This window comes from Idiotropiscis lumnitzeri, chromosome 13 (assembly GCF_059441095.1).
Source record: "Idiotropiscis lumnitzeri isolate Australia: NSW breed Sydney's pygmy pipehorse chromosome 13, RoL_Ilum_1.0, whole genome shotgun sequence".
Taxonomy (NCBI): domain Eukaryota; kingdom Metazoa; phylum Chordata; class Actinopteri; order Syngnathiformes; family Syngnathidae; genus Idiotropiscis; species Idiotropiscis lumnitzeri.
Window position 1 is genome coordinate 3,790,601 of NC_142403.1, and position 26,794 is coordinate 3,817,394.

At 41.8% G+C, this 26,794-nt stretch overlaps 2 protein-coding genes across 2 annotated transcripts in view; one reads left to right on the forward strand and one right to left on the reverse strand.

Annotated features, from left to right (window-relative positions):
- Nucleotides 1-1,744, forward strand: part of ap1m3 (adaptor related protein complex 1 subunit mu 3) — a 38,119-nt gene extending 36,375 nt beyond the window's left edge. The window contains exon 13 of the mRNA XM_088312949.1: nt 59-1,744. Within this exon, the coding sequence (XP_088169075.1) occupies nt 59-81 (23 nt within the window). The 3' untranslated portion in view covers nt 82-1,744. The remainder of the gene's footprint in view (nt 1-58) is intronic.
- Nucleotides 1,745-5,599: 3,855 nt separating this feature from the next.
- On the reverse strand, nt 5,600-26,492 carry tmem125a (transmembrane protein 125a). Its single transcript, XM_088312950.1, has 2 exons — nt 25,935-26,492; nt 5,600-7,164 (listed from the first exon to the last, which is right to left on the reverse strand). The coding sequence occupies exon 2, from the start codon at nt 6,788-6,790 to the stop codon at nt 6,092-6,094; it is 699 nt and encodes a 232-aa protein (XP_088169076.1). The 5' UTR covers nt 6,791-7,164; nt 25,935-26,492; the 3' UTR covers nt 5,600-6,091.
- Between the last annotated feature and the right edge of the window lie 302 nt (nt 26,493-26,794).

The following is a 26,794-nucleotide window of genomic DNA, read 5'->3' on the forward strand; positions in this document are numbered from 1 at the left end:
GAGTGATGACGGGGACAAAAGCTATATGTTAATGCTTTGCTATTACATCTCTTGGCAGATTACCAGCTCCGGACAAACTAAAGGGCGAAGATGCTGCTGGATCAATGGCTCTCCGCGTCTTCCTCCCCTGTCCTTGTTCTCTATCTCACCTTTTGATTGTGTGTGTGGGACAGAAATCCTGCCTCATTTTGAGCAAAAATACATTTTCCTTTAACACCACAAGTTCACTTCCAATGTATTTTTTTTTCGTATTTAAGGATTTTCCTTTTTATCTAATTGGTATTTATTTCTCAGAAGAAAAAACTTTGATGAGTATCAGCAATGGACAAATGCCAGCCAGTGAATCAACACATTGCCAAGTATTTGCATTATTTGTTTCATCATCATGTAAACTTTTAGCATTTTATAATCTGGTTGTGTTTTAGTGTGGTACCCTTTTGTCTAAATACAGTAAATCTCTTTTAGTCTCAGAAGCAGCATATATATCAGCACGCCTCTGATGTTGATTGCCTTAAATAAATAGTTAATGTATCATCATCCCTAGCGCTGAGAACATAATCCTCCGTCAAGTGAACTGAATACCAGCCTGCAAGTCAATGATTAATAAGTGGCACTATTGCCTGAGACTGTGGCAGGGTAATATTACACCACTGACGGCCACATAGAGCCTGCAACCTTGTCCTTGTGCTCAAAATCTACTTGCATTTTTGAAGAAAATGAACGAGTGAGTTGGCTGCCAAAAGGCTGTTATCTTTCCATGTTTTGTTTAGAATAACACACTAGTTCCTTGTGTAGAATCAGAAAGCCCTTTATTGTCATTGTAATCAGTGTGCAACGAGCTTAGTGTGATGAGAAGTTAACATAGTCCAAAGTGATTTTATATTGAACTTAAGCTGAACCTGTTTAATACAAAAGTCCCAACCAGGCAGCTGAATCATATTTGAGGTTTGCTTCCAAACTTATTTTTCCTGTTATTGCTTGTCATTTATTATTCACCTACTGTCATGTCAATCAATACGTACGTTACATTACAAATATTGAGATTGTTTAAAAATATCGCCTAGCTTTCGTCAAATTGCATAAATCATCAAAAATAAAGTGAAAGGAGCCATTGCTGAAAAACCTGGCCAACAAGTTTACAATTTGTTTACACTTGTTTTAATGGTCAGTAGTACCTTAGCACTCTATTTTTTTTTGGTCCAGAAAATGACAGTATTTCAATATCATCAGAAAAAGAACATAAGTGACTTTTTGTTGTGGAGTACAGTATAACACATAACATCAGAGAACAACCACATGAACACAAATGTTTATTCTATTATTTTTATGTCTCAACCTAAGTAGGCCGTGAATTGGATTCATAGTCAAGTCTTCAGTTTAATTTGGTGAACCCGACGGCACAGGAGTTCCAATACATGTGCCCTTTGTCATGTGCACCTGGTTTGAACCAGAATTCGACTTTTAATGCGCTTGTATTGAACAAAATGGAGTTGATCACAGTCCTCTATATATCAACACTCATTTGAAACCATACAAGGATAAGGAGTGAAGACAAGTGAAGTATAGCATGTTAGCAGCACAGTTGAAATGTGCAGCTCACTGCATAAGACTAATATAACTTCAGTATTGTTAACTAGCAGCTTTTTAAAGATTCCTATCATTTATTAGCGGCTTTGTTTCGGTGAGTTTCCAATTGTTCATATGGTTGCCATTATTTTAAAATAGTACAGAATTTTATAAAACATTTGAGGCGTGATGTGTGTTTTTTAATGTGTGGATGAAAATAAATTTGTCAATCATAGCGATGATTTGCTATGGAATGCTGCACAACTTAATTAATACACTGTATACATGACTGGTCACTTAATGTGCGTTTACATGAAATTACGATACCTTTGGGCCATACAACAAACGATATTCATTCATTCATTTTGTATCGCACTTATCCTGTTGCTGTCCCAGTTGAAGGCAGAAAGACAGACGACACTGGCCTGGACTGCTTGCCAGTCAGTCGCAGGGCACATGTACAGTCGCGCCAAACGACCGTTGGCATTCACATCACTGAGTGGGAACTGATCCCATGCCGCCTGCACAGGTCAGGCAAAGACGGATTGGGTCTGGTTTTTCTGTTCACATTTTTGTTTGCTTTGGGCGCGCGTGTGTGCGTGTGTGTAACAAAGAGCTTGGTGCTAACTTGTGCCAGCCCTTGCAGGCCACCGCCTTGTGCACTGACCTCCATTTTTTTTTTTTTTTTTGTCTTCATAACAATAGCTCACTTTGTGACTCCTTTTGTTTCGCAGCAGCATATGCACACGGATTGATAAAAGCTTCACTCCCACAAAACGAAAACGATGCCTTCAAATGCTTTTGGCGAGCACTCAACCAACCACATCAAGTACACCTACACAATTTAATGAGATCCAATACCAGAGCTGTAGCAAACTAATTATTATAATTTATATGACATTAACGTTTTTTTGAGAACCATTCCCACTCGGTTGAGGGCAGGGGTGCTGGCGAAGGTAGAAAACTACGCATTCAAGTCATGGTTCGTTCATGGTCACAAATGCTCGCCAAACGCCCGTCAGACGCTTGCCTGTATTTTTCTTCTTGTAAGGGAATTGTGATCATGTTGAACACTTCCGTGCGACAAGGAAAATCACTAAAACTGTTTACGAATGTCTGCCGAATATTTTGCAAACACTTGCTACATTGTGTGAACCTTGACGTGAATGTTGACTTGGAAAAATAATCGCGATTGTTCGCTATTCGGTGGGATACGGGCTTTAGATTTTCAAATTAGTTTTAAACTAAGGTTAGGATTGTCTCGCCCTTGACTCATCTGACAAAATGGTGAAAGAAAGTAGTGTGCGGTCGGCGTAAAAATGCCATCTCGTCGTTTTCGTGTTGGTGCATTGGTCTCGTTGAGTGATTGTGAGACATGCTACGCCTCACTTGTCATTCCTGCCTGTGCCTTTTCATATCTTCAAATTTGGTTACAAAAAGTAGACTCAATTTTAGACTTGGAAAAAGCAAGTCTAATTTGTAGCTCATGTGGTCTAACTTGATTGTGGTGTATTTGATCAGGGAGCAGGCGGACACATTTCTGCAACTCTCCGGACGTAAATGTATGTCATTCATAAATATGAGCAGCGTGGGGCAATCCCTCGGAATCATTGTGGAAATCAATTCATTGAATGAATTATAATCATTATCATCAATCTTGAAAATATATTAATAGCACCCTGTCACTATTGGAGGGGTCACACTTGGACGCCCAATCATGGACGTAAGGTGGTCTCCAACTGCCCACATCAGTTGAGTTGATTACTGTTTCCGCAATGTTGAGCACAATGTACTTGAGCATACTAGTGCTCCTGATTTTGATGCAAATGAGTGATGCCATGAGGATTGGCTGGGAAAACACTACATCCCATCCCACAAGGGCACAAACGCCCCATTATGCCCAATTCTAGCTGTGCAAAGTCAAGCAAAATACCAAATGAAAGAAAACTCCACTCATGCGCGCAAGAAACTACACTTTGCACTAGACTTGAACTCGGCACAGAAATGGGGCCTAGTGTGTTTTGTTGAGCTTGCTTGGACTGACCACACACTTCGTCACACACAGTTACGCAACTTGGTGTCAATACTTTCCACTGGCTATCTATTCTCATTCCGTTCAGCGCAGCGCAGCTTCCTGGGAGGTGGCAGACGCCTCCATAATTACGAAAACCTGCTCAGTGCATCTAGGCTGTAACATCCTTGCCGATACTCCCCCAAGTCACTTCCACATGTGCAAGTATTTCAGTTGCTGTGCTCCCCTGACAAGAGCTTAGACTGGGCCTGTCCCCCCCAGCCTGCCTTTTGCTGTCTTTTCAGCTGAGAAAATGGGGCGCTGAAAAGGCGACCGGCCGCCTTCCATCCTGCATCCCCATGTTGGTCATTGTTTTTCTATGTCTTTTGAATGTGTCTGTTCTATCTCATTGCACTTTGTGGTACAATGATAATGGGGCTATTCTGATCGCTTTGTGTTGTCCTGTCCCATGTAAATGGCAGATCTTGGTCCAGCCTAGCTACCAAGTCTTGAGCACAGAAGTGTCGTGTGGCATTGTTACATCACAATCTAGCCAAATTCACAAAATGTAATTGGTTGTGTAATTCACAGCTGATGGGCGGACAGGCGCTCTAGCATCCCAGTCACGTTTTCCGTATTATGTCCCCTTTAATGGACGAGATATTTCACATATATTTGTCGTTGTAATTTTTTGCGATTTCTGGTTTTGCTTTTGTTTAGTTATTTTTTACAAACATTTGAATGAGTATCTTTTTGTCTTGATACCCATGAAGACCTTGGGGATCGTTACTACTATCATTATGATTACTAGTAAATGTGATTTCTAGTGTTATCATACACCATTAAATAATAAAGTGGGGATAAAGAAAAATTCCATTCATTCCCTCACACGCACGTGCGCACACACACACGCACACAAACAAAATGTATAAAAATACATACATCAAAAATGCATTAAAAAAGTGAGAACAATCTTGACGGCAGGTGACAGACAGATTTTCAGATTTGAAACAGAGGACAAAAAAACAGCATGATTCATTGTTAGACTCAAACTCACTCATGTTATTTTTCAGTTTTCTTCCATTTCTATGGCCATTGTGACGTGAAAAGATTTTGGATGTCTTGGAGGTCAATTTAATTCCCCTTCTTGCGTTGTTTTGTACAAAACAACACAACAGGCAAATTGACTCAAGTAGTGGTTCGGTCCATGACTTGTTTTTTTTTTTTACCCAAGATTGAGTATTTTAAACCTCACTGTTTTTATAGAGTATAATTGTAATTTAACCATCCTAAGCCATCAAAAGCAACTTGCTGGAAAAAACAAGGATCAGTGGTCATAAGTGTCTCTTAACACATGAGTAGACATCACCTCATTTTTCTTTAGATGTGAGTAGCACTGCAAAATCTTAACAGCCATTCAGTCATCATTTTGTGCCTACAGACAACTAAGAGCCGTTAATTAGCCTACAATGCCTATTTTTGGAATGCTGGACTGAATAGAGAGAAACCCACACATCATTAAACAAACACTACACAGGAAGGCCAGAGCTCAGAACTTTGAGACAGCCTGCCCATCAACTAGCTCGCCAAGGCTGCTGACTAGACAGCCATCCTTCAGAGTTAAGTTTTTTTTTTATAACAAATAAAACAATTTTAGTACTTCAAAAGATCTGAGTGGAATTCTAAAATCATCATCGAACAGTTTTGTTTTTAAAACCATCAATTATATCATGTGCTTTTTTTCCCCCCACCAATCTCCTTAAGGAGGATGTCAAGTCCCAAATTTTCTTTACAATATGTTCTATGCACCCCCTCGAGTCAAAACACGCCATTCTGATTCATATTGTGTTTGTAGAATATGGATTAAGCTGCCGTTTTTATCCATCTCAGGGGCGGCCATTTTGTTTTGTACTGCCATTTTGCTGTCGACTGAAAATGACATCACAGTGTCCAAGGGCTCATGTAACAACTATCACCGCGCAACGTTTTTTCTGTATTTGCTCACATGACGTTCCAAGGCACTGTGATGTCAACATTAAGTGTAGTAAAAAGGTGGATTTTTATGATAAAATTATATTTCTCAAACTAATGAGATTACCGTATTTAGACTAGCCGTGCAGATAAAACATTAATGTAAAGAAAATGTTTGCCCTCTGTCCCCTTTGAATACTCACTCACTTTATTTGAATTCCAGTTGGGGCTGATGCACTATAACAGATTTTTTTTTCTTTTTCTAGAATGGATGTCGGAAGGTTTGAGCAGAATGTGCAGATTTGAGCTTTTAAAGGCAACATTACACGACTTTGTAGTTGTTACATGTGCAGAAACTACAGTGTTCCTACATAGATGTCATTGTTTTTGCTAAAGTTTGGCTACGCTACTGACAGAAATGGAGCAAAATGACAATTTAGAAAAGATGTGTCATCTTGTCCCTAGAAAAAGATTAGAAGTCAGTTTTATGTACAGAAATTAGGAGCTGGAGCCCAAAAGAGGCGCCAAGCGTGCTGTTTAATTTCATATGAGGTTAGCCAGACTGGAGGTAGTTTCTCTACGAGCCCGGTGGTCCATGTGTCCAGAGATGGTGAAGATGTTCAAAATCCTGTCCACATACCGACGTCCATGCCGTGTTCTCTCTAGCAAGATGACCACAAGAGAGTAAATTCCAACGCCCAGAACTGCAGCCCCTCCTCCAGTCAGCAACACCACACCAGATATGTACATATCATTAAGTGCTTGGCCAGGTTTGGGCATATGGTTCACCAGGGCCAGATGCAGTAGAACCCCTCCACAAATGAGCAAGGACATTCCTGCGATCAAAACCACAAGGAAATCCGATAATCCTCCACTTTTTAGCATGTCAATCTGCTGTCGGCTTCGAATGCAATTCATGTCCTGCACGGCTGAACTGAGCAGCTGTTTGAGCAAAACCCCCAAGGCGAGCAGGCAAAGGGCTGTGCCAGCGCCCAGCCGCCATTCGCTTGAGACGCTGGTGGTGGTGGAGAGGAGGCCAACACCTCCGAGTCCGCAGCCCACAATAAGAAACACGGCGATGGAATAGCATAGCAGAGACTTGCCGGGTTCTCTGAACCACCACAGCTCCACTTGTTCCTCCAGGATGCCGTGCTGAATTTGAATTGGGTCAGCGGGACCTTGGAGGCCCGTTTCGGGGCCTCTCGGTCCCCTCAGGGGGGGAATATCGTCCAGTTCAGGCATCCTGCTGCCACTCCCAGCCTGATGAATAAGGCCGCCACCACCACAGAGGAAAAAGAATCCACTTAAGAATCCTTTCAAGCCGTGTCACCTTCACTGACAGCGAGCGCTGTTGGGAGCGGCAAGTGCAGGGGTTTTCGCAGAGGTCACTTTGGATGTTAACCTGGTGCTCTCCCAGGTCACTTGAGCGGCTTTACCATGGGAATTGGATGCAATGCTGCGTATGTAGAAAAGTACTTGCCTGTGTTTTATTGTATTATCCACAGCTGACCTTAAGCATCAATTCAGGTCCGTTTGTCCAAGCCGGAGGAAAGATCGGATCCGCATGATCGTTTGTGCTTGCAGGATAAAAATTTGCAACTGGCAGCAGACATCACCTGGAAGAAAAGACAGACTGGTTTTATGCATTTTAACGTTCTAAGCCTTTGTTCGTAGCATTGAAGGTATTCTGAACAAAGAACTGAGAGACCAGAGGAGCTCATCTAACTGCAGTGAAGTGTAACTCTCGAACAATGAAATGTAGTTGCGTTGACTTTGACATTTTCACTTAGGGGTGTCCAGATACAACATTTTCCACTTTTGATCCGATACCGATATTGCGGCCTCGGGTAATTTCGATATCCGATATCATCCGATACGATATGAGCAGGAATGATACATGCTGTAATTTAATTTTTTAACATAAATTGTTAGAAGAGACTTGATCAAGTTATGCTGTTAAACCGAATAACAATAGTCAGCACCGGTAGGGATGAGAATATATGACCCAATTATTACAAATATGGCGTCCATCTGAATATTAAATGGATACATACCTACAAGTACTAGTTACCTGTAGTTAAACCTGTAAATGTAGTTAGTAATGTTATCAAAGTACCATAATATTACTGTAACTTGAATAGATTTACTTTTGAATTGCTCCAATACCAGATATGTCATGTCATGTCATTATTAACACTTATCCTGTAGAGGGTCGCGGGAGGGTGCTGGAGCCTATCCCAGCTGACTACGGGCGAAAGGCGCACTACACTCTGAACTGGTCGCCAGCCAGTCACAAGGCAGACAAAGACACTGTCACTGGGAAGGAACTGAACCGCTGCCCACACACAAATCAGGCGAGTGTACCACTACACCATCAGTGACTACACCAGATATGTTGAAAGAAATTAATACAACAAAAAAACAAATCAATATGTTTTGTTTTTTTTTTGTTGTTTTTTTTTTTTTCCGTCTCATGGTTTTTTAATATGCACGGTTTGGGAATGCTGGAGGAAGCCTGAACACCGAAAATTCAAATCCAAAGCACAAGAAATGTGAAGGAGACACCATGCAGCACAGGCAGTCAAATAGACAAAAGATAAGAAAAGATCATTTCATCTAGCGAGGGAAAGTAGATTTGGTAGCTTTATAAAGTTTTTCAAACCTTTCCACATGACCAGTTTGGAAATTCATAAAAGGTAGAGGAGTGAGGTTCGCTTCACACCCACACACCCGCGCCCCTCTCATACAAACCAGCACGCACACACACACTTTCTGTGACTCAGACATGATGTCAAACACAAAAAAGAGTTTGTATTTTTTTAATTCCCAGTGACAAATTTTGCAGACGGTATGGGTAATATGGCATTTAAATATCAAAGCTGTGGGCAATTTGTAACGGGATCCTCCATGATAACAAGCAGCCCTGATGATTTTGACAGTTGACACATAGCTTTGCAAATGTTATTTAAAATGAATAAATCCTGCAATGAATACGATTCAGAACATTCAAAACTCCCTTTTTATTTAGCCAGCACGTTTCAAGAGCTGCCGGGTCTCGACTGTGTGATTTCTCTCCCCCACATTAAAAATGTCCTTCTCAAAAAAAATCCACATTTTTCTTAAATGTAATCTGATTATGTTTTTTTCTGCTACAGTACTGGAATCCAGTTACAGTTTTTTTGTATCCTGAATACATAATGCCGGCAGAGGTATTTTCTTAATTATCGGACATTTTGGATGTAGTCCAATAAAATCCAATACTGGATTTTTGGCTGATATTAGAATCCGATCCAATACACATTATCGGATCGGGACACCCCTATCACTTAGCTTCAGTCATGTCAAGTTTTGGTAGCAGGCACATTAGAGAGTCAGTGCCAGATAGTTTTGCTCTACACATGTCTGACATAAAAAGAAATGAAAAAAAAACAATTAACTAGGAATGCAAACACAGTTAATTCCTATTTACATCCAAATATTGTTTTGCCTGAAAAACAAAACCTTTGGTCTCATTATAACTATGCTAATGAAGGTTTGCTACAGCGACAGCTGCAGCATCATCTGACAGCGTGAATAATGTACATGCACACACACGCACAGACGCAAACAAGATTCAATCACACTGACTTACACTAATTTCCGGCAGATTTGACGAAGCACCTACTCGTATATTAAACCACATCTTCACGTCAGATGTTTATGAATTATGCAAAAGAAATCGCATATTATACCCATGGAAACTATAGTCAATCTAATGTTGTTGGAATGTTGTTTTCATGCAAATGTGCTTATGATGCAGTTTCCAATACCATAACTAAAAAATTTTAGAATCAATGACAAACAAAGCAAAAAAAAAAAAAGTGCAGTTTTTTGTGGACGTTCTTAATATTCAAACACTGCTAAAGTTCTAGATAAGTAAACTTTTTCACCCAAGTTTCACCAAAAATGTACTTAGTACCACCATCATGTCCAAAATTTGACGGAACAATACAATAGTGCAAGAAAGCCCAAGTGTTCATCAAAATCAAGAATGAGGTTGTATTCCTAAGCAGTTCACAGTAACAGTAACATTATGCACAGTTTAAACATTAACACTGTACTAAAATGCTTTATAATGACTCATTTAAAATGTCCATACAGTCATTATCTGAGCCGCTTATCTTCACTCGGGTCTATTGCACCTAAAATGTAAAACATTTTATAAAAAATGTTCTGAGGATTAAATACTTTTTTTTAAGTTAAATACAACCAAACTGTACTTGGGTCCCTTTCACATAACACTATAGCGAGCTCATGTACCACTGGTGCCTGTACAAGACTTTGAGAATCGCGCCAGTAGATCATGGAGCAAAACAATGACGTTACAATGGTTTAGCAAAACAGCTACAGTACATATTTCTTGACGATGATGATGATTATTTTTTTTTTTATTGAACAAACAGAACAGAATTGAATATAGTCATACGTAGAAGATTTTAAAGGAAAAAGAAAGGGAAATTTGATTATTGATTGCATTGAAAACAATAGATAAGTTGACACAACTTATCCCTTGGTAGATATCAGGATTTGTGATGGTTTGCGAATGAAATTTTCCTGTATGTTTCAACCCATTTTGGAAGCTAAGGATCCAATCAGGTTGCCCAGATATCATCTATTTAATGCTCATAGCTACTCGAGGCCCTTGTAAGGCAGAAAGGTTGAATGGTATGAAAAAAAACAGTATAGTCTATTTATTTCTTGAACATTGATGCAATTTACCAGTATCCACATTGAAGAAGAACCTGAACCACCTTTTCTTTCTTGAAGGGGGACCTGTTTTTCTCAGCCCACACACAGTTCTAACATAGTCGACACCCCAATGCGACTCACAACCAGTAGGTGGCATAATTGCATCTACCTGTAATTGTGCATTGCTAAAATTTATTGTGATGGTATTTCGTAACAGCATTTTATTTTTTTCAACCGCTCTCTGTGATGCTCTTATCCTCTTTATCTCCTACAGTTTCAAACCTCATCTGAGGCCCCATCACATAACCTCATGTAAATCTATACAGCTTGCACACATGCGAACAAACATTCTCAAGGTTATGGCTGTCAGCAGCTTGTCTTTAAAAAGCTGGCAGCAGCTTCAATTCGATCAAAGTCAGCAGTGCGTGGCGCAAGCTCACACGTCCCAACAAAAGCTGACAGGAGTTTCACTTGTCCTCACATTCTGTGCAGGAAAACACAATTCAGCAAAAACAAAACTCAACACCCTTATCGCTACAAAACATAACGACACATTCAGGATTGCGATTATGTTTAGGGGTAACGTGCCAGATGATCAAAATTTGATTCTCTGATTTGGATGCTGACATTTAATCTGCACTGTTTACGCTGTAGCACAATAGCGGTGACGAGTGGGCCTACAAAGGGTGGGAAGTGACAAGAAAGGTAATCACAGCAGGGAGGTGGGGTGTTTATTGGCAACATGCTGTTCTCTGAAGCATTTAACATTCTGTGTCTGATGGATCAACTGCAAGTGAGCGGTGCAACGGTTGTACATTAACAAAATAAAAGATCCATCCATCCATTTTCTATTGCACTTGTCCTCGTTGTTTGGTGTGAGCTGGATGCTGTCCCAGTTGACTTTGGGCAAGAGGTGGGGTCGCAGCGCATATTTTGAAAAACCACTCAAACTCACATTCAAACCTATGGACAATTTCTTCTTTAGTTCACTTTATGTATGTTTTTGGGGAGTACCTGGAGGAATCTGGAATTGTGAGTTCACTACGTTACGGTTGTTCCAAACAAAAAACAAAAACAAAAAAAGATATGAATGGATTTGAAACAGTAGGAGTGCTTAATCCCCTGCAACAGGTTTGAGTCACACATCCAGAGCATGAAGCAAGATTTTCTTTTATAGCATATTGTTTTCAGAGAGTGTCGGTTTCAATGTTGGGTCACTAATTAATCCCAGCTGGTTTGGTGGCGCTACAAAAACAAAAGAGTGAGTCAGGTGTGTTCATGTCACGATTCTGGGGGAGGGGTGGGGTGTACAATGGTAGAAATAGCGGCAGTACTATACTGTACTAAATATTCCTCAACCAGCACTGAGCCAGAGTGCCTTGCAAGATCAATTTTGAGCAGTGGTAGGCCAGACATTTTGTACCTGGGCCATTAATTATTTCATTTGGTTTGACACGAGTGTATTCACATATTTGCAGATTCTTTTTAAATTCTTTTTTGGGTGGGGGGGGGTCAGAGAAAACGCATATTGTATGTTTATTAGCATTTTTTTTGACAAATTTGGGGGGGGGGTCCATTTTTCACATTTTAATGTCCATCAATTGGACATAGTTTAGGCAGCGCAGTGGGCAACTGGTTAGCACGATGGCCTCACAAGCGCACAGGTTGTGGGTTCGCTTCCTGTGAGGAGTTTGCATTTTCTCCCCGTGCCTGCGTGGGTTTCTTATGTTTACTCCGGTTTCCTCCCAAATTCCAAAAACATGCATGGCAGGTCGATTGGACACTCTAAATTGCCCCTAGGTATGAATGTGAGCGCGGATGGTTGTTCGTCTATGCGTGCCCTGCGATTGGCTGGCAACCAGTTCAGGGTGTCCCCCGCCTACTGCCCGAAGATTGCTGGGATAGGCTCCAGCACCCCTGTCACCCTTGTGAGGAGAAGTGGTCCAGATAATGGATGGATAGATGCAGATTTTCACGATTTATGGGCTAGCCTGGTGCCTATCCCAACTGTACTTCCGATATTATATTGCAATTATGAAATCCACCATCAATAACATCCCCAAACACAAGGTGCTATTGTGCCACAAAGATCGTCCGTAGCAGTTCCGAATCAACATTTATTTAAGAAGATGGCAAACAAATAAAATAAATAGTGATTCGAGATGCTGATTACTAATGTAATGATGTGAGAAGTGAACTTCAGATTTGGTTTGTAAAAGTTTTGGTCTACTCATCAATCAGGAAAAAAAATGGTAAAGTCATTGAGAAGAGCTAGCATTCTAGTCCTTTGAGGACCAATTTGAAATGTGATTGCTCAAAGTGTTGTGTGCTAATATCTGCGAGCATTACTAATTCAGAAGGTCCTGGGCAGATTATACAAACATAGGGGTCTATTTTCATAAATGGTGCGTCCTGGCTCGCAGCTATGGAGGGAGGGGGCACATGGTGGTGTTGATAGATACATGAGGTCCACGGACATATTTAAGTCGCCAGTGGTTATCACCAACTTAAACTGAATTTCATAATGGTTGCCACACCAGCCAAGCACAGTGACAATGCAGCACTCATGCACAAATTGTTTCCTATTCCTCACAGAGATGTCTCCAAGACGTTGAGTGCGCCACATTGAAACAGAATGGCCAAATTTAAATGGAGAGTCGACTGTGATCACGACCATAACAGCGCAAACTGCCCCCCCACTTTTTTTTTTTTTTAAATGTACCAGCTTGCAAGTGTCTACGAAATTACCAACCCTCGGTCTAACCAGCCTCCATGTAGATTTAGACAGCGCACCGTAAGGGTCACTATAGTAGATCTCAAAGAGACTGAAATCTGATTAAACAAAATCTAACAACACAGTCAGAAGAAACGCTCCAAAATGCAGAGAATAGACTGATTGGTATAATTAATACTATTTCATGGAGAAAATATTTAAATTAGGTTGTAAATTTAGTCGTTGTTTCTAACAGTGTTTAGGCAAGCAGAGAATGGCTTGCTGGCCTTGATTCCTGTAGAATAAAAGGTTGTGCTTTAAATTAGCAGGAGAATGCACAATCTAATTGACACAAAACATCGAACGGTTGGGTCATAGGCCAAAGAAGAACTGGTTCAATTCTGGGGCGGATATTTTATTATTTTTATTTTTGGTACTTTTGTGTATTTTGCTTTTTGATCAAATTCAGGGGTATGCGGGAGATAGTTATCTAGTGTAGATACGTGTAAAAGATGATGCTAATCCAAACTGAGATTATTCGATTTGTCGAGCCTGTGGCCCTTCTAGACAGGAGTGGGATCAAAGAACAAATAACAAACAATGACATGCAAGGAATGTCCTCAAGAAAAAGTGTGAACCATCATTGAATTGCCACAATTGTATGACTTCAGAACTTGTAGCTTTTCTTACTGGCTTCAAAAATGAACAAGCAACCTACCCAAACCCACACTAGTTTCATTTCATATTAAAGATTCTCCTCACATTAGCATCCTGGTTATGAAACAAAAGCAGCAACAACAAACAAGCAGCATTAACGTTCGGTCAGTAAAAGGTTAATGGAAGGAAAGTTATTCATTGGAAATTGTGAGAATTGAACACGGAGAAATTAATTTAAAACGGATGCTATTCATGAAAAATATTCAAAATGGGCTCCTTTGAAGTGACAGGAATGGTAAACTGATGTTGAACAGTCAGGCTTGCAGCAGAGAATGAAATGACTGAGAACAGGCTGACAGTTTAAATATCTTTTGTTATGCAAATGACTTAAGAGTTATGATGAAAAACTAAAAGGATAATCATAAACCTCAAACATAAATCACCATCTGTATTTCACACAGTCTGCCACTTGAAAGTGGTCAAAGTCACCAGAGGAGCTGCAGAATAAAAAATACATAAATAGGTACATTTAAAAAAAAAAAAAAAAAAAAAAACACCTTACTGCACTCCAATTACCTTGGAAGCTTTGAGACTCCGGTATTCCCCCCTCTGTTATGTTGGCCCTGAATTCATTCCACTGGCCATTAGTGGCTCATTTTATTGTAGATACTTTGTTCCCTCAAAATTGGCTGTCTGGTATTATGATAATCAGATTATCGGTCAGCAAAATAGGTTTAATGGTAGCAGCCACAAAAGGAAGGACTAAGAGAGGTAGAAGAGACACATTTTGTTGAATTTGCTGATATCTCGGGTGGAGCCTTAATGCAACAAGAATAAACAATATGGTGAGATGAAGACAATGTTTAATATATTCTGCAAAAAAAGTGAAGTGGAATTTCCCTTTTTTAGCCAGGAAACAAAATATTGTACTTGATTTGAACAAATAAAGCAACTGAACAGTCACTTTGTCTCCTTGGGAACAGACGTCTTTTGGCATGTAAGCCAATCTTCACTCAAACGTTCTCTCAATATTTAGGATGCTGTCAACGTTCACATACTCTACTCGCATCCAAGACATTGTCAAAGAACAAAAAAAGAGAAACAATGTCAACTACACTTACAAGAGGAGAATCACCCGCGGCGTATTTTTGATTATAGGGCCGAAGGCTGGGCTGAAGGGTCGTCCACGGGAAACCAGGTGAGGGTTTGCCGTGGTGACAATGCAATACACTCCTCCGTTCCTTTCTCCCTTTCCTCTCTCCCCTTTTTTACTCTCTCACATAGCCCAGTCTTCTCTAGTCAGGCATTGATTCTCTTGGCGTCCCTGCAGGCAAGGCGAGGGGTCAGGGTTGGCTCCATCTGTCTGTGTGATGGGCACTGGTGCCAAGTGCCACAGGGAGAGGAGAGAAAGCGTGTGTGGCATGGAAGGCTAACGGATGTTTGAAGCTCCAGACTGAGGACGGTGCTGAAACTTCAGTGTCCTGACTGGCAAAAACTAGATACTGTTTTATTTTAAACAACACTCACAATGCGTAGCCGAACACAGCCACAAGATGCAAGACTGTAACAATGGTCAAGTCAACTCACAGGAAGATCCCATCTCCTCTGGTACCGACTCACCTCCCCACCCCTCTAATAGCTGAACATGTAACATAGTCAGATATACCATGATTTACGAAAGGATTAGTTTTCTGAATCCGGATTAATTTTGACCCAAAATGTGGTCAAATCTGTTCGTAAGTCGTTATGTATGTATTCAGCTGTGCTGGAAAATGCTAAAAAGGTGGACTAGCTGAATTTATAATGCATACTGTGAATTGTCCTTCCCGAGCATTTTGTATGTTGCTGTGAGAAACAGAATGCCAGTATCAGCTGGGTGAAATTTAACATTTCAGACACAAAGGAAGGATGAGCGGTCGTGGATCAAAAACGTTGAAGGAGTCATCATGACATTAAATGTAGACTAAACATAACAGGTGCTCTTTGAGCTTGGTGGGCAAAAAATGTTCAGGAAAATGAATGCAGAATCTGAAGGACTGTTACAGAGGAGTTTATTGTCGACAATAGAGATGGGAATTTAACCGTATATTGCTGGTCCATCCTCGACCTGGGCACCCATCTGTCATTGTCCCTCCGTCCTTATTCATAAAATATTTGTCCTGCATCCCTGTCTGTCCTCCTCCTCTTAAAGAGCTTCCATCCTTGCATTTTACCGGTCCACCAACCCCCAAATAAGAATCCATGCATGATGAGAGGCTCACAGCAAAGGTTTCATAATTCATAAACATAATTTTTAGATCATTAGCTGGCTAATTTCCTATTAACATCAATTTACCGTAATTTCTGGCCTACAAAAACCTGATTAAAAGCCACAATAGCGCCTTTTAGCCCTAAAAAGTGATTTGTAACATACATTAGCCGCTTCGGACTAATAGCTGCGGGTCTCCACGTTATTAAATGGGGATTATTTATATCATAAACACGGGGAGACACGTTTTATCCCCTAAACAATGCTGAACGCAATAGTTACGGAACCTTTCTCAGACTCTTGTCACACGAGGCAAATTCACAGATGACCTCGGACCGGTGTCGCACTAGATAGACAGCAGTATTTATTGCACTTCATTAATTTGCTCAAATTAAACGCACCTAATGATGCTACTTTTGGCTCTCAATTGCTTCTTTTCACAGTCGCGCATATTGTTTTTGTGTTTTTGTTCAATTCCGGTCTCTCTCTCTCTCTCACACACACACAATTAAAGGGCCAGTTCACGCAACAGTGTCGAAAGCAGTACTTTACCTGTTTATGAACTATTACAAAGACGGACGAAAACCACTCTAACTTTGCTTAATCTGTCCTTTAAAAAAAAACTTATTTTCCTCCGTCCCCAAAATGGCCGTCAATGCACATCACCGGTCGGACACAAGTCTTCACGATTAGCTAGCCCTGTTGAAGCACATCGACAAACTCCTCTGTAAAAGTCTGCCTCAGCTAAAGATAAAATTGTTGATTATGACCCAACGTGTGACTGTCTAAATCTTAGTTTTTTATGTTAATGATACACTTAGGACAGGTCTATGTTTTTAATTTTGTAAGAACAGTTTGTACAAGTGCACAAATTTAAAGTACGTAAATACATTCTTGAATGAGTTAGAAGTCAAAGAAGTATAGACTCTCCAGCAGAGAGCCCACGCCTTAAGCACTTCTCATGTTCAAACTCCAAAAATGTGTAGAATGTCATCCCAGAAGAGTGGAAACTGGTATAACGAAAATACTAATGTGCTTTTCATATATAGTGCCAATTAGCAAACATGAGATCTTCCTCCATGCTAACAGTGGTTTGACATCAGCATGCATCAGGACCATGTCACATTAAAAGTCATACAAAGCAGGGAGTTTGGTTCGAGTCATCAAGTTCATGTTGAGACTTTACAGATCATTCCTATTTCATGCCCCAGCCTACTCTCTGGCCCTTACAAAATGGCTTCTTTCCACTTTTTTCTGGATGAGCTTGTTTTTCAGTTTATAAACCACAATCACCAAAATCAGCCGAAGACCTCCACACACCCTCATCTCCATTTGTTTCCTGCGCTTATCTTTCCCGCCTTCCACACCTTTCATTCTTCCTTCGGCCTCACTCCTTTCACCAGTAGTATTCTTTATCTCCCGAACTTCTTATCTCACCTGTCTGATTAGGAGTCGTGGTGTAGCAAGGAGAGACCTGTGTGCCTGTGCTTCAAGGTAATTCAGAATGACGCAAAGCCCTTCTGGTATTATACGCACATAAAAACACATACACAGAGTGCTTCAACCATTTATTTGTTGTGATGTTTACATTGTGTTTCCTGTGGCATTTTGATGTCACAGTAATCAAATGACATGAATGAGAAAACAATCACAATCTGTCACCTAAAACCAAATTTGCCTTGTCCTTACTTATAAAAATCAGGTTCTGTGTAGCCTTGACTAAGTCCAGAGTTTCTTAAGTCTACTGTAACTCAGCTCCTATTCACACCCATTTCCAAATATCTTTTTTTCTCGTTTAGGCAAAAGTTCACATCAGTAAACCTCCCTGCAGTCTCTGCTGCAATATCCACATCAGCTATGTAAATAGTGTGACATCATAACAGCGTGACACAGTGTAACCCACCCATGACAACAAAGAACAAAGAAACGGAACATGACACAGTATATCAAAGAACAATAGTGGCCTCATGCATGTGTGTTCTTCTATTTATTACAAGAAGAGACAAGGTATACACACTCATCCTTACATAATGACATACCCTTTCAATCGTTTTTTAACTATATCTAACATGTTATAATGTGCACAATAGTTAGTACGTTTGTCTCAGAGTTGACAGGTCAGAATTGGTTTGGTGGAAGCCACAGCACTTTCAAAATGAAACAGCTGAGCTCAAAAGCACTATCTTGTTCTGCTTCTATCAGATAATCTACAATTCCAGTTTGAAATAGGTTGAGGACTTTCATTCAATGATGCACATAAGGCTCCCAGTTTGAATCCCCTTGGTCCTCACATTGGCGGTGAGGCTGTGAAACCCCGCGGACAGCTGCTCGTTTGACTTGATCATGCACAGCTGCAAAATTAAAACGCTAATCAAATCACATTTAATAATGCCAGTACCCATCTGTTTGTCTCCTGGGAAAAATGCTACTTTTTAATAGGCTCTACCCCCACCCCCCAACCCCCTCAGCTTTCTCTCGTGGGTTCAGAGGTGGTACTGAGTGGATCCTCTAATCAAGTCCCTGTAAAGTGAAAATTGGATGTCATGAATTTGACAAAACCCACAGACGCTATTGCAAAGCCTGTCATATTTTGGATTAAAAAAAAATCCCCAAGTGTGTAAAATAAGGTTCCAAAATCATGAAAATGGCTTCCTGATGCAGGATGTGTGGGCATTTCCACTGAAATAGGGTGATTTCCAAAAAAGATAAAGATAAAGATAAAGATGCCCTTTATTAGTCCCACAATGGGGAAATTTGAGGTGTTACAGCAGCAAAGATATAGATCACACAGAGTCGGCGGCGTAATGTAGCCGTTAAAGTATAACATTAGCAGCAGACATTCATAAAAAGCATGCAAATATATACAGTATAAACGTATGTAAGTGTAAGGAAACACTCCTAATGCCTGTCCATTATACAGAGGGGGAAACGCTGTAATGATAAAAACTACTGAATGATTGAAAATACTGCAATGATAAAAATATTGCAATGATAAAAGCACTGTAATGGTAAGAGTACTGCAATGATAGAAAATACTGCAATGATAAAAGTACTGTAATGGTAAAAAGTACTGCAATGATAAAATATACTGCAATGGTAAAAGTACTGTAATAGTAAAAGTACTGCAACAATAGAAAAATACTGCAATGATAAAAGTACTGTAATAGTGAACGTCCTGCAATGGTAGAAATACTGCAGTGATAGAAGTACTGTAATAAAAATACTGTAATGGTAAACAAAATACATCATTGGTCAATATTTAAGTACACCATTGGCTGAAAGTACAGTAGTAGTGTATATTGCATCCTAGGTCTGCACAATTGCACTAATGCCCTCCCGTTTGTAGGCCTGACCCAATGTTCTTGTTAAAAAGTCTGACAGAAGTCGGCAGGAAGGAGCGGTGAAATCTCTCTTTGGTACAGCGAGGGTGTAACAGTCTATCACTGAAGGAGCTGTGGAGTGTTCTCAGAGTGTCATTGAGTGGGTGGGCTGGGTTGTCCAGCATTGATGACAGTTTTGCCGTCATCCTCCTGCCCCCCACTGAGTCCACAGAGTCCAGGGACCAGCCCAGGACAGAGCTGGCCCTCCTCACTAGTTTGTCCAGTCACTTTTTGTCCCGGCCCGAGATGCCTCCTGCCCAGAAGACCACTCCATAGAAGATGACTGATGAAACCACCGAGTCATAGAAGTTCCTGAGGAGTGTTCCCCGAACGCCAAAGGACCTCAGCCTCCTGAGTAGGAAGAGTCTGCGCTGACCCTTCCTATAGAGAGCATCTGTGTTGTCGCTCCAGTCCAGTTTATTGTTCAGATGAACACCCAGGTACTTGTAAGTTGAGACCCTCTCAACGTCTGTTCCCTGGATATTCACTGGTGCAGGTGGAGAGTGCCGACGCTTGCGGAAATCCACCACCAGCTCTTTGGATTTCCCAGCGTTGATTTGGAGGCGGTACTGCTGACACCAGTCCACGAACCCCTGCGTAACCCCTCTGTACTCCCGATCGTCACTGTCAGTGATGAGGCCGACAATCGCAGGGTCATCAGAGAACTTCTGCAGGTGACAGGTTGTGGAATTGTATTTGTAGTCCGAGGTGTAGAGGGTGAACAGGAAGGGAGCCAGAACAGTTCCCTGCGGCGCTCCCGTGCTGCAGAGGAGTACGTCAGACACACAGTCCTGTGTCCTCACGTACTGTGGCCGGTTTGTGAGGTAGTCGTGGATCCATGTGATGAGGTGGTGGGCCACTCCCGCCTGCTCCAGCTTGTCTCCCAATAAGGCGGGCTGGATGGTGTTGAAAGCACTTGAGAAATCAAAGAGCATGATCCTCACCATGCCCCCCGCCTTCTCCAGGAGGGAGAGTGAAGTGTGGAGCAGGTAGATGATGACATCATCCACACTGATGCCAGGCTGGTATGCGAACTGGAGTCGGTCCATTGAGGAGCTGACCAGGGGGCGCAGATGGACGAGGACCAGTCTCTCCAGGGTCTTCATCAGATGAGATGTTAGCGCCACTGGTCTGAAGTTGTTGAGCTCCTTCGGATGGGGTGTCTTTGGAACCGGAACCAGGCAGCATTTTTTCCACAGCTGGGGGACTCTGCCCAGCTTCAGGCTCAGGTTGAACATGTGCTGGACGATTCCACACAGCTGGTCTGCGCAGGATTTGAGGAGCTAGGAGCTAATCCCATCTGGGCCTGCTGCCTTCCTCGCCTTCATCTTCCTCAGCTGGTTCCTCACCTGAGATGTTGTGAGGAACAAGGCTGAGCAGGAGGAAGTGGTGGTTGTCTGATGAGGCTGGGAACTGGAGCCTGTGGAGAGAGAGAGGGGGAGAGAATGTCTCGTTCGCAGTGGCAGGAGAGGTTGGTGGGGGCTGCAGCAGGGGAGCCTGAGCGGGGTCGGGCATTTGATCAAATCTATTGAAAGATAGGTTCAACTCATTTGCCCACTGAAGGCCCCCCCTTCTGGGTCTTACCTGGTTGTCCGTGGCCTGAGATGGTCTTCAGGCCCCTCCAGACATCCCTGGCATTGTTCCGCTGCAGTTGTTCCTCCATCCGCATTCTGTAGGACTTTTTCCCCTCTCGGATCCTCCTTCTCAGCTGACGCTGCACTCTCTTCAGTTCGTCCTTGTCGCCTGACACAAAAGCCCTCTTTTTCTCCTTAAGGAGAGCTTTAATGTCCGGTGTGATCCAGGGTTTGTTGTTGGAGAAACATCTTACAGTCCTGGTGGGAATGGTGTTCTCCATGCAGAAGTTAATATAGTCTGTAATTGTGTCTGTTAGACCATTAATGTCCTCACCGTGAGCTTCACTGAATACCTCCCACACAGTTGTGTTGAAACAGTCCTTCAAGGCCTCCTCGGCTTCTCCGGACCATCGCTGAACTGTGCGTGTCACAGCTGGCTGCCTGCGGACGAGAGGTTTGTACACAGGCAGGAGAGCAACCAAGTTGTGGTCAGCTTTGCCCAGCGGGGGGAGGGGCAGTGACGTGTACGCCTCCTTGGTGTTGGCATAGAAGAGGTCCAATATTTTACTCCGCCACCGCGATCACATGACTGAACTCTCGCGGTAAATAGAACGGACGCATGCCAACAGCTATCAGCTCAATGTCCCGACTGCAAAGTTGATCCTTAACAGTTATGTGCCCAGGGTTACACCATCTATCATTAATAAACACAGCCAGCCCTCCCCCTTTCCTCTTACCGCTCTCCAGCTGTCCTGTCCGCGCGTAGTATTTGGAAGCCATCCAATTCCACGACGGCGTCCGGCTTTAGCTCTGTTAGCCACGACTCCGTGAACACCAGCAAGCTAGCCTCCCGGACAATCCTCTCGTGCCGGGTTAGCGCTGTTAGCTCGTTCATTTTATCGTGGAGGGATCTAACATTCCTCATAATAACGGACGGGAGGACGGGGTGGTATCGTCTCCTCCTTGCCTGGCGTTAAGCCCCCGCACGACATCCCCGTCTCTTCCTCCTCAGCTCGCGGGGGATATCGGGTCTCACTCCGGGAGCCGACGCGGGGTTAGCACGGAGTGCTAACAGCTGATCTCTTGAGTACACGATCGATCCGTAGCTCCGAGTTTCGTCTCCGGACACGAAAGAGGACACTTGTCCCAACCTTGTGATACTGAAATGATACTCAAAGATACATCCATTCATTGTCTGAGCCGCTTTTCCTCATGAGGATCGTGGGCTATATTCAGGGTGTAGTAGTACCCCCTGGACTGGTTGCCAGCCAATCAAAGGGCACACAAAGACGAAAAACTAACCGCGCACACAATCACACCTCGGGCCAATTCAGAGTGTCGAATTAATCTACCATGCATAGTTTTGGAATGTGGGAGGAAACCGGGAGGAACATGCAAACTCCACACAGGAAGGTCGGAGCCGGAATCAAACCCTGGACCTCTGCACTGTGAGGCCATCGTGCTCATCCACCGTGCCGCCCATATTATATTATATTGTATTATCTTGCATCTGATTGGTCAAAGTTAGATTCAAGCATAATCTTAGCATACAAAAACATAGTAGTTTTTTTTGAAGTCTTACTTAAATATGACAATGTTGTAAATCATACCTCTTCTATAGAAAATCCAGCTTTAACTAAATATTGCTTTCCATAATTCCAATGAAATAATGTAAATAATTTTAAAAAGATAAGAAATGTTGCTTGAGTCTTCAGTCACTAGTTTTCTAACTCATAATTGTTTGCTTTTCCATATGGCGTTCCCAGGTCTAATAATTCAAGAAATCAATCAAATTTGCAGATACTCTCTTCATACATTTTTTTTTCTTTTGTCAATGTAAAGTTTGCGATCCTCAACCGAACTGAAATCGAAACGCACCTCGAGGTCCAGTGACTTTAACCACTGGTTCTTCCCTCGCCAGTCTCGACGTCACACTGGCCAGTAACAGTACACTCTGCCTCATGAATAAGAAACGGAAAAAAAAAAGATGCCTCCCATGTGTTGCGCAGTCAAATTAAACACATGCTACCTGGCCCCGTGAGGAACAGTTAAAGACGGACATTTTCAGAAATTTATTAAAAAAAAAACCCGGATGGCTAGAAATGATGTCAAAAAATAAATAAATAAAAGTGGAGATGTCCAAACAAAAGTGGACAGTTGGTCACCCTAACCGACCTCTTCACTTGTCAATCAGTGTTTGTTTGTACAGTATGTGCTAAAGTGTCTGTAGTCTGAAAATGTTGTGCTGCTAGTTTTACTCAACGTTTAATGTTTCCTTAAGTGTCTCTGTTATGTGAGGACCAAAACATGACAACATCAAGCAAGGCACTAACGTATTGGATGGCCCCACTGCGGCCGAGCAAGCTCATTAGCTTTCGAGCAAGCGAATGCAACAAACTGTTAACTTTCCATTAAGTGTCTCTATTGTGTAACAATGATCTAGGCAAGGCCTAAGGCTGTGGCGTGTTTGTATTTTTTGGGCAAGTAAGCCTAGGTCGAAAGCTATCCGCAAATTGCAGTAATAAAAATGGGTCATGGCTTCATGACTCAGTAACACGCAATTGCAATGGACAGCTACAGATTAAATAATTTCGCTTCGGTATCGGTATTTTTGCCCAAGTGTGCCACCCGCATTTGTCGTTATTACATTACATCTACAATTTATGTTCTGTGGTAACAGTGTTAGGGTTTTCTAGAAATTCTGGAAAAGATCAGGATTCTAAAGTGCAGAGACAGAAAATCTGTTTAACAAAAAGATTTATTTCATACAAAAATTAAATCAGGCGCAAGACCGCCAGAATACAACAAATAGCGCTGGTGGAAAACAAACCAGGAAAATAACGTACCGAACGAAAAAACGCTTGCAAAAGGCAAGAGAAAAAAGGAACAAAAATCGCCTGCCTCAAAAGGACAAGGGGTACCAATTCACTAGTAATAACGAGAAGAACTATGAATAAAAAACACGGGAAGAAACGAGACATCTAGAAATTCTTGGCAACATGAACGTAAGCAAGGAGAAGTATCCGACTCTGAGTGGTTGGCATGGTTGTCCTTAAATAGTCCGTTGTAATAGATTGCGATAAGCAACAGGTGCTCGGCTGGAAGACGCGCCTCTCCAGCAAGTGATGACGAGACCCGGAACGAAACGCTGGAGGGAAACGCCCCTACTCCAGCTTGACAGACAACAAAACTGAAACATCACAAAGAGTGGACCAGGGCCACTCGAAGTTCACTGATGCTGGACCAACAGTGCCAGAACAAATTTCAGAAATATATACGATCAAATCGACATGTTCTTGCTTTTTTAATATGAGGTATTCAATATTTCAAGTTTTAGCCACTTTAATTTATCAACCTTCATTGACATTTTTACTCAGGTTAAATAAATTCTGACCTAAGGAATTGTTTGAACAAGCTATAAAGTCCTGAAAAATCGCAAATGTGCTTTTATCCATCCATTCATTATCTGAGATGGTTCTCCTCACAAGGGGGGTGCTGGAGCCTCTCCCAGCAGTCTTCGGGCAGTAGGCCGGGTACACCCTGAACTGGTTTCCCACCGATCGCCAGGCACACATAGACGAGTAACCATCCGTGCTCACACTTACACCTAGGGGCAATTTAGAGTGTCCAATCGACCTGCCATTCATGTTTTTGGAGAGTAAGAGGAAACCGGAGTACCCAGAGAAAACCCACGCCGGCACAGGGCGAACATGCAAACTCCTCACAGGAAGCGAACCCACAACCTGCGCGCCTGTGAGGCCACCGTGCCATCTCATGTGTTTTTATATTGCAAAAAAATAAATGAGAGTTTCATGATATTTCTCAGTACTAAATTGTAGTCATACTTGGCACGTTTTCAACATATTTCATGTATTTAGAAATGAATCATGGATTTTACAGCATCTTTAAACGCGTCGATCCAATTAGGCTCTGTAATATTGTAAATGATTTTGCTGATAGTGTAGGTGCCATGAAGGAGTACGCAAAGTACATCCAGATACAAGTGACACCTCAGTGACCTGACTTTGTAGATCTGCTCACTGAGAAACTAGACACCTCTCCTAGGGATATTTAAGATTCAGCCCTCGTCGCCGTTGCACTCAGTGTCCGTCACCAATGTCACAAACATAAACACCAAACCCTGCCTCACCAATAAGAGCCCAGCTGCTTCAAACGGGCATCTCCAGACTCAATCAAAAGTATTGTTTTCCTTCAGCCCTTTCATCCAATGCTCTGTGGTGACCGGAGGCTCCTCACTAAAAAGGACTATCACATGTTGTTTTCAGCATGACTTGCTTTCACTTATTTGACCACATCTTGCAAGATTTTTATTTTCACATAATGACACAGACAATTCAGATTACTGAACTTTGTTTGTGTATAAGGTGCAACTGATCTATATATATATATATATGAACAAAGTGACACAACGGTTCATGCCTGGGTCCATTATTGACCTGTTCCATTTAGAATTACTTCCACGCTTTGTGGTTTATAGAGTTTCCATAATGCAGTAAAACCTTACTGATTGTATGTGAGGATGTAAACATCTGTGCACAACAATTGTGGGCCATCAAGTGCAAAGGTTAGTCTGTGATGCAGTGTCACCATGTTTTATGACTTTGATGTGAGTGAAAACAAATCGAGCAACAGGGCTCAAGAAATTAACAATATAGTAGCAGTAACCTAACTGAAAAGCAATTAAGGAAGACTTTCAAATATTTTTTAGCGTTATTTTGTTCTTAGATTATAACAATCTATTGCAATAAATATGATGATATGTAAAGAATCCACTAATTACTAGGTCACAGTGAGGATGTTATGTCAAAGTAGCTTATACCACTCATTTAACTGTTTTATGATTATTTTCCCCGGATTTATTAATAATGCTTGCTTTATTATTGTTCTCACATTTTAGATTCATATTTGTCTGTGCCATAAATTTCCAGTTAAATATGGAACCAAGAGCTATAAAATATTAATGATTACAAATAAATAAATGAATAAAAAAAAAACTTCATATAAGTTGTCAAAGGGAACAAAACATTTGTTCTTCCTTCGCCGAGTTACTAAGAGCCATTCTTACTGTGCACTGATCTGATGCGTGTCGTTCCCTCCGTGCTGTGCCACTGGTCAGAGAGTCCTTTCTATCCGCATTCCAGGTGTGTCTGCGGTTGGGAGTTGGCAACGGCAGTCGGTGCATGCATCCGAGCCTCCGTGGATCTTCGAGTCTTCTACACGCTCCGATGTCCGTCTCCGCGCTGTGTGCTGCTTCCGCGTGCCTGCACCAGCAACGGGCGGACTTCCTCCGGTCTGCTGCAGGAGTGGCGGAGCGACGCGGCACGGGACGCGAGTGGGAGGGGACACGGTCGGTGGATCGACCTCTGCACCGACGCAAGTCCTCCGTGGGGAAGAGGAGCTGTGATTCGATCGGAATCCAATTGCACTACCTCTCCGTGGTACCTATTGACACAGCAGGAGTGTTTTAAACCTTTCAGTGTCCGATCTGTGCTTTGCTCCAAGTCAGTAATTCTTATATGATATTTCTGACGATTACAACTGGAAAGTTATTGTTCCAGCATTTATTTTATATACCTTTTTACTTAAATGTCACCAAGCGATGGCATTTGGATATTCTAGTCAAATGATGGATTTTTGACATTGATATTGATTGGCCTTCAGTAAATGATTGGATATGTGAGAGTGTATATATTTTCAGAATTGCTTTCAGGTACAGATTGTGTCTAATTATTTATTAAATCACAGCATTAGGTTTTTACACTCTTAGAATCCAATCCACTTACTCAAACCACAATTGAAAACTGTACCACATGCGGTTTTGTGCCATGCATTACAACACTTCAAAAGCAGGCAGGCAGGAAAAAGGCTTTTCTCCTGAATCAATCCCAATGAATTTCTGATTCTGATTTGGAATGGGTAACGAAT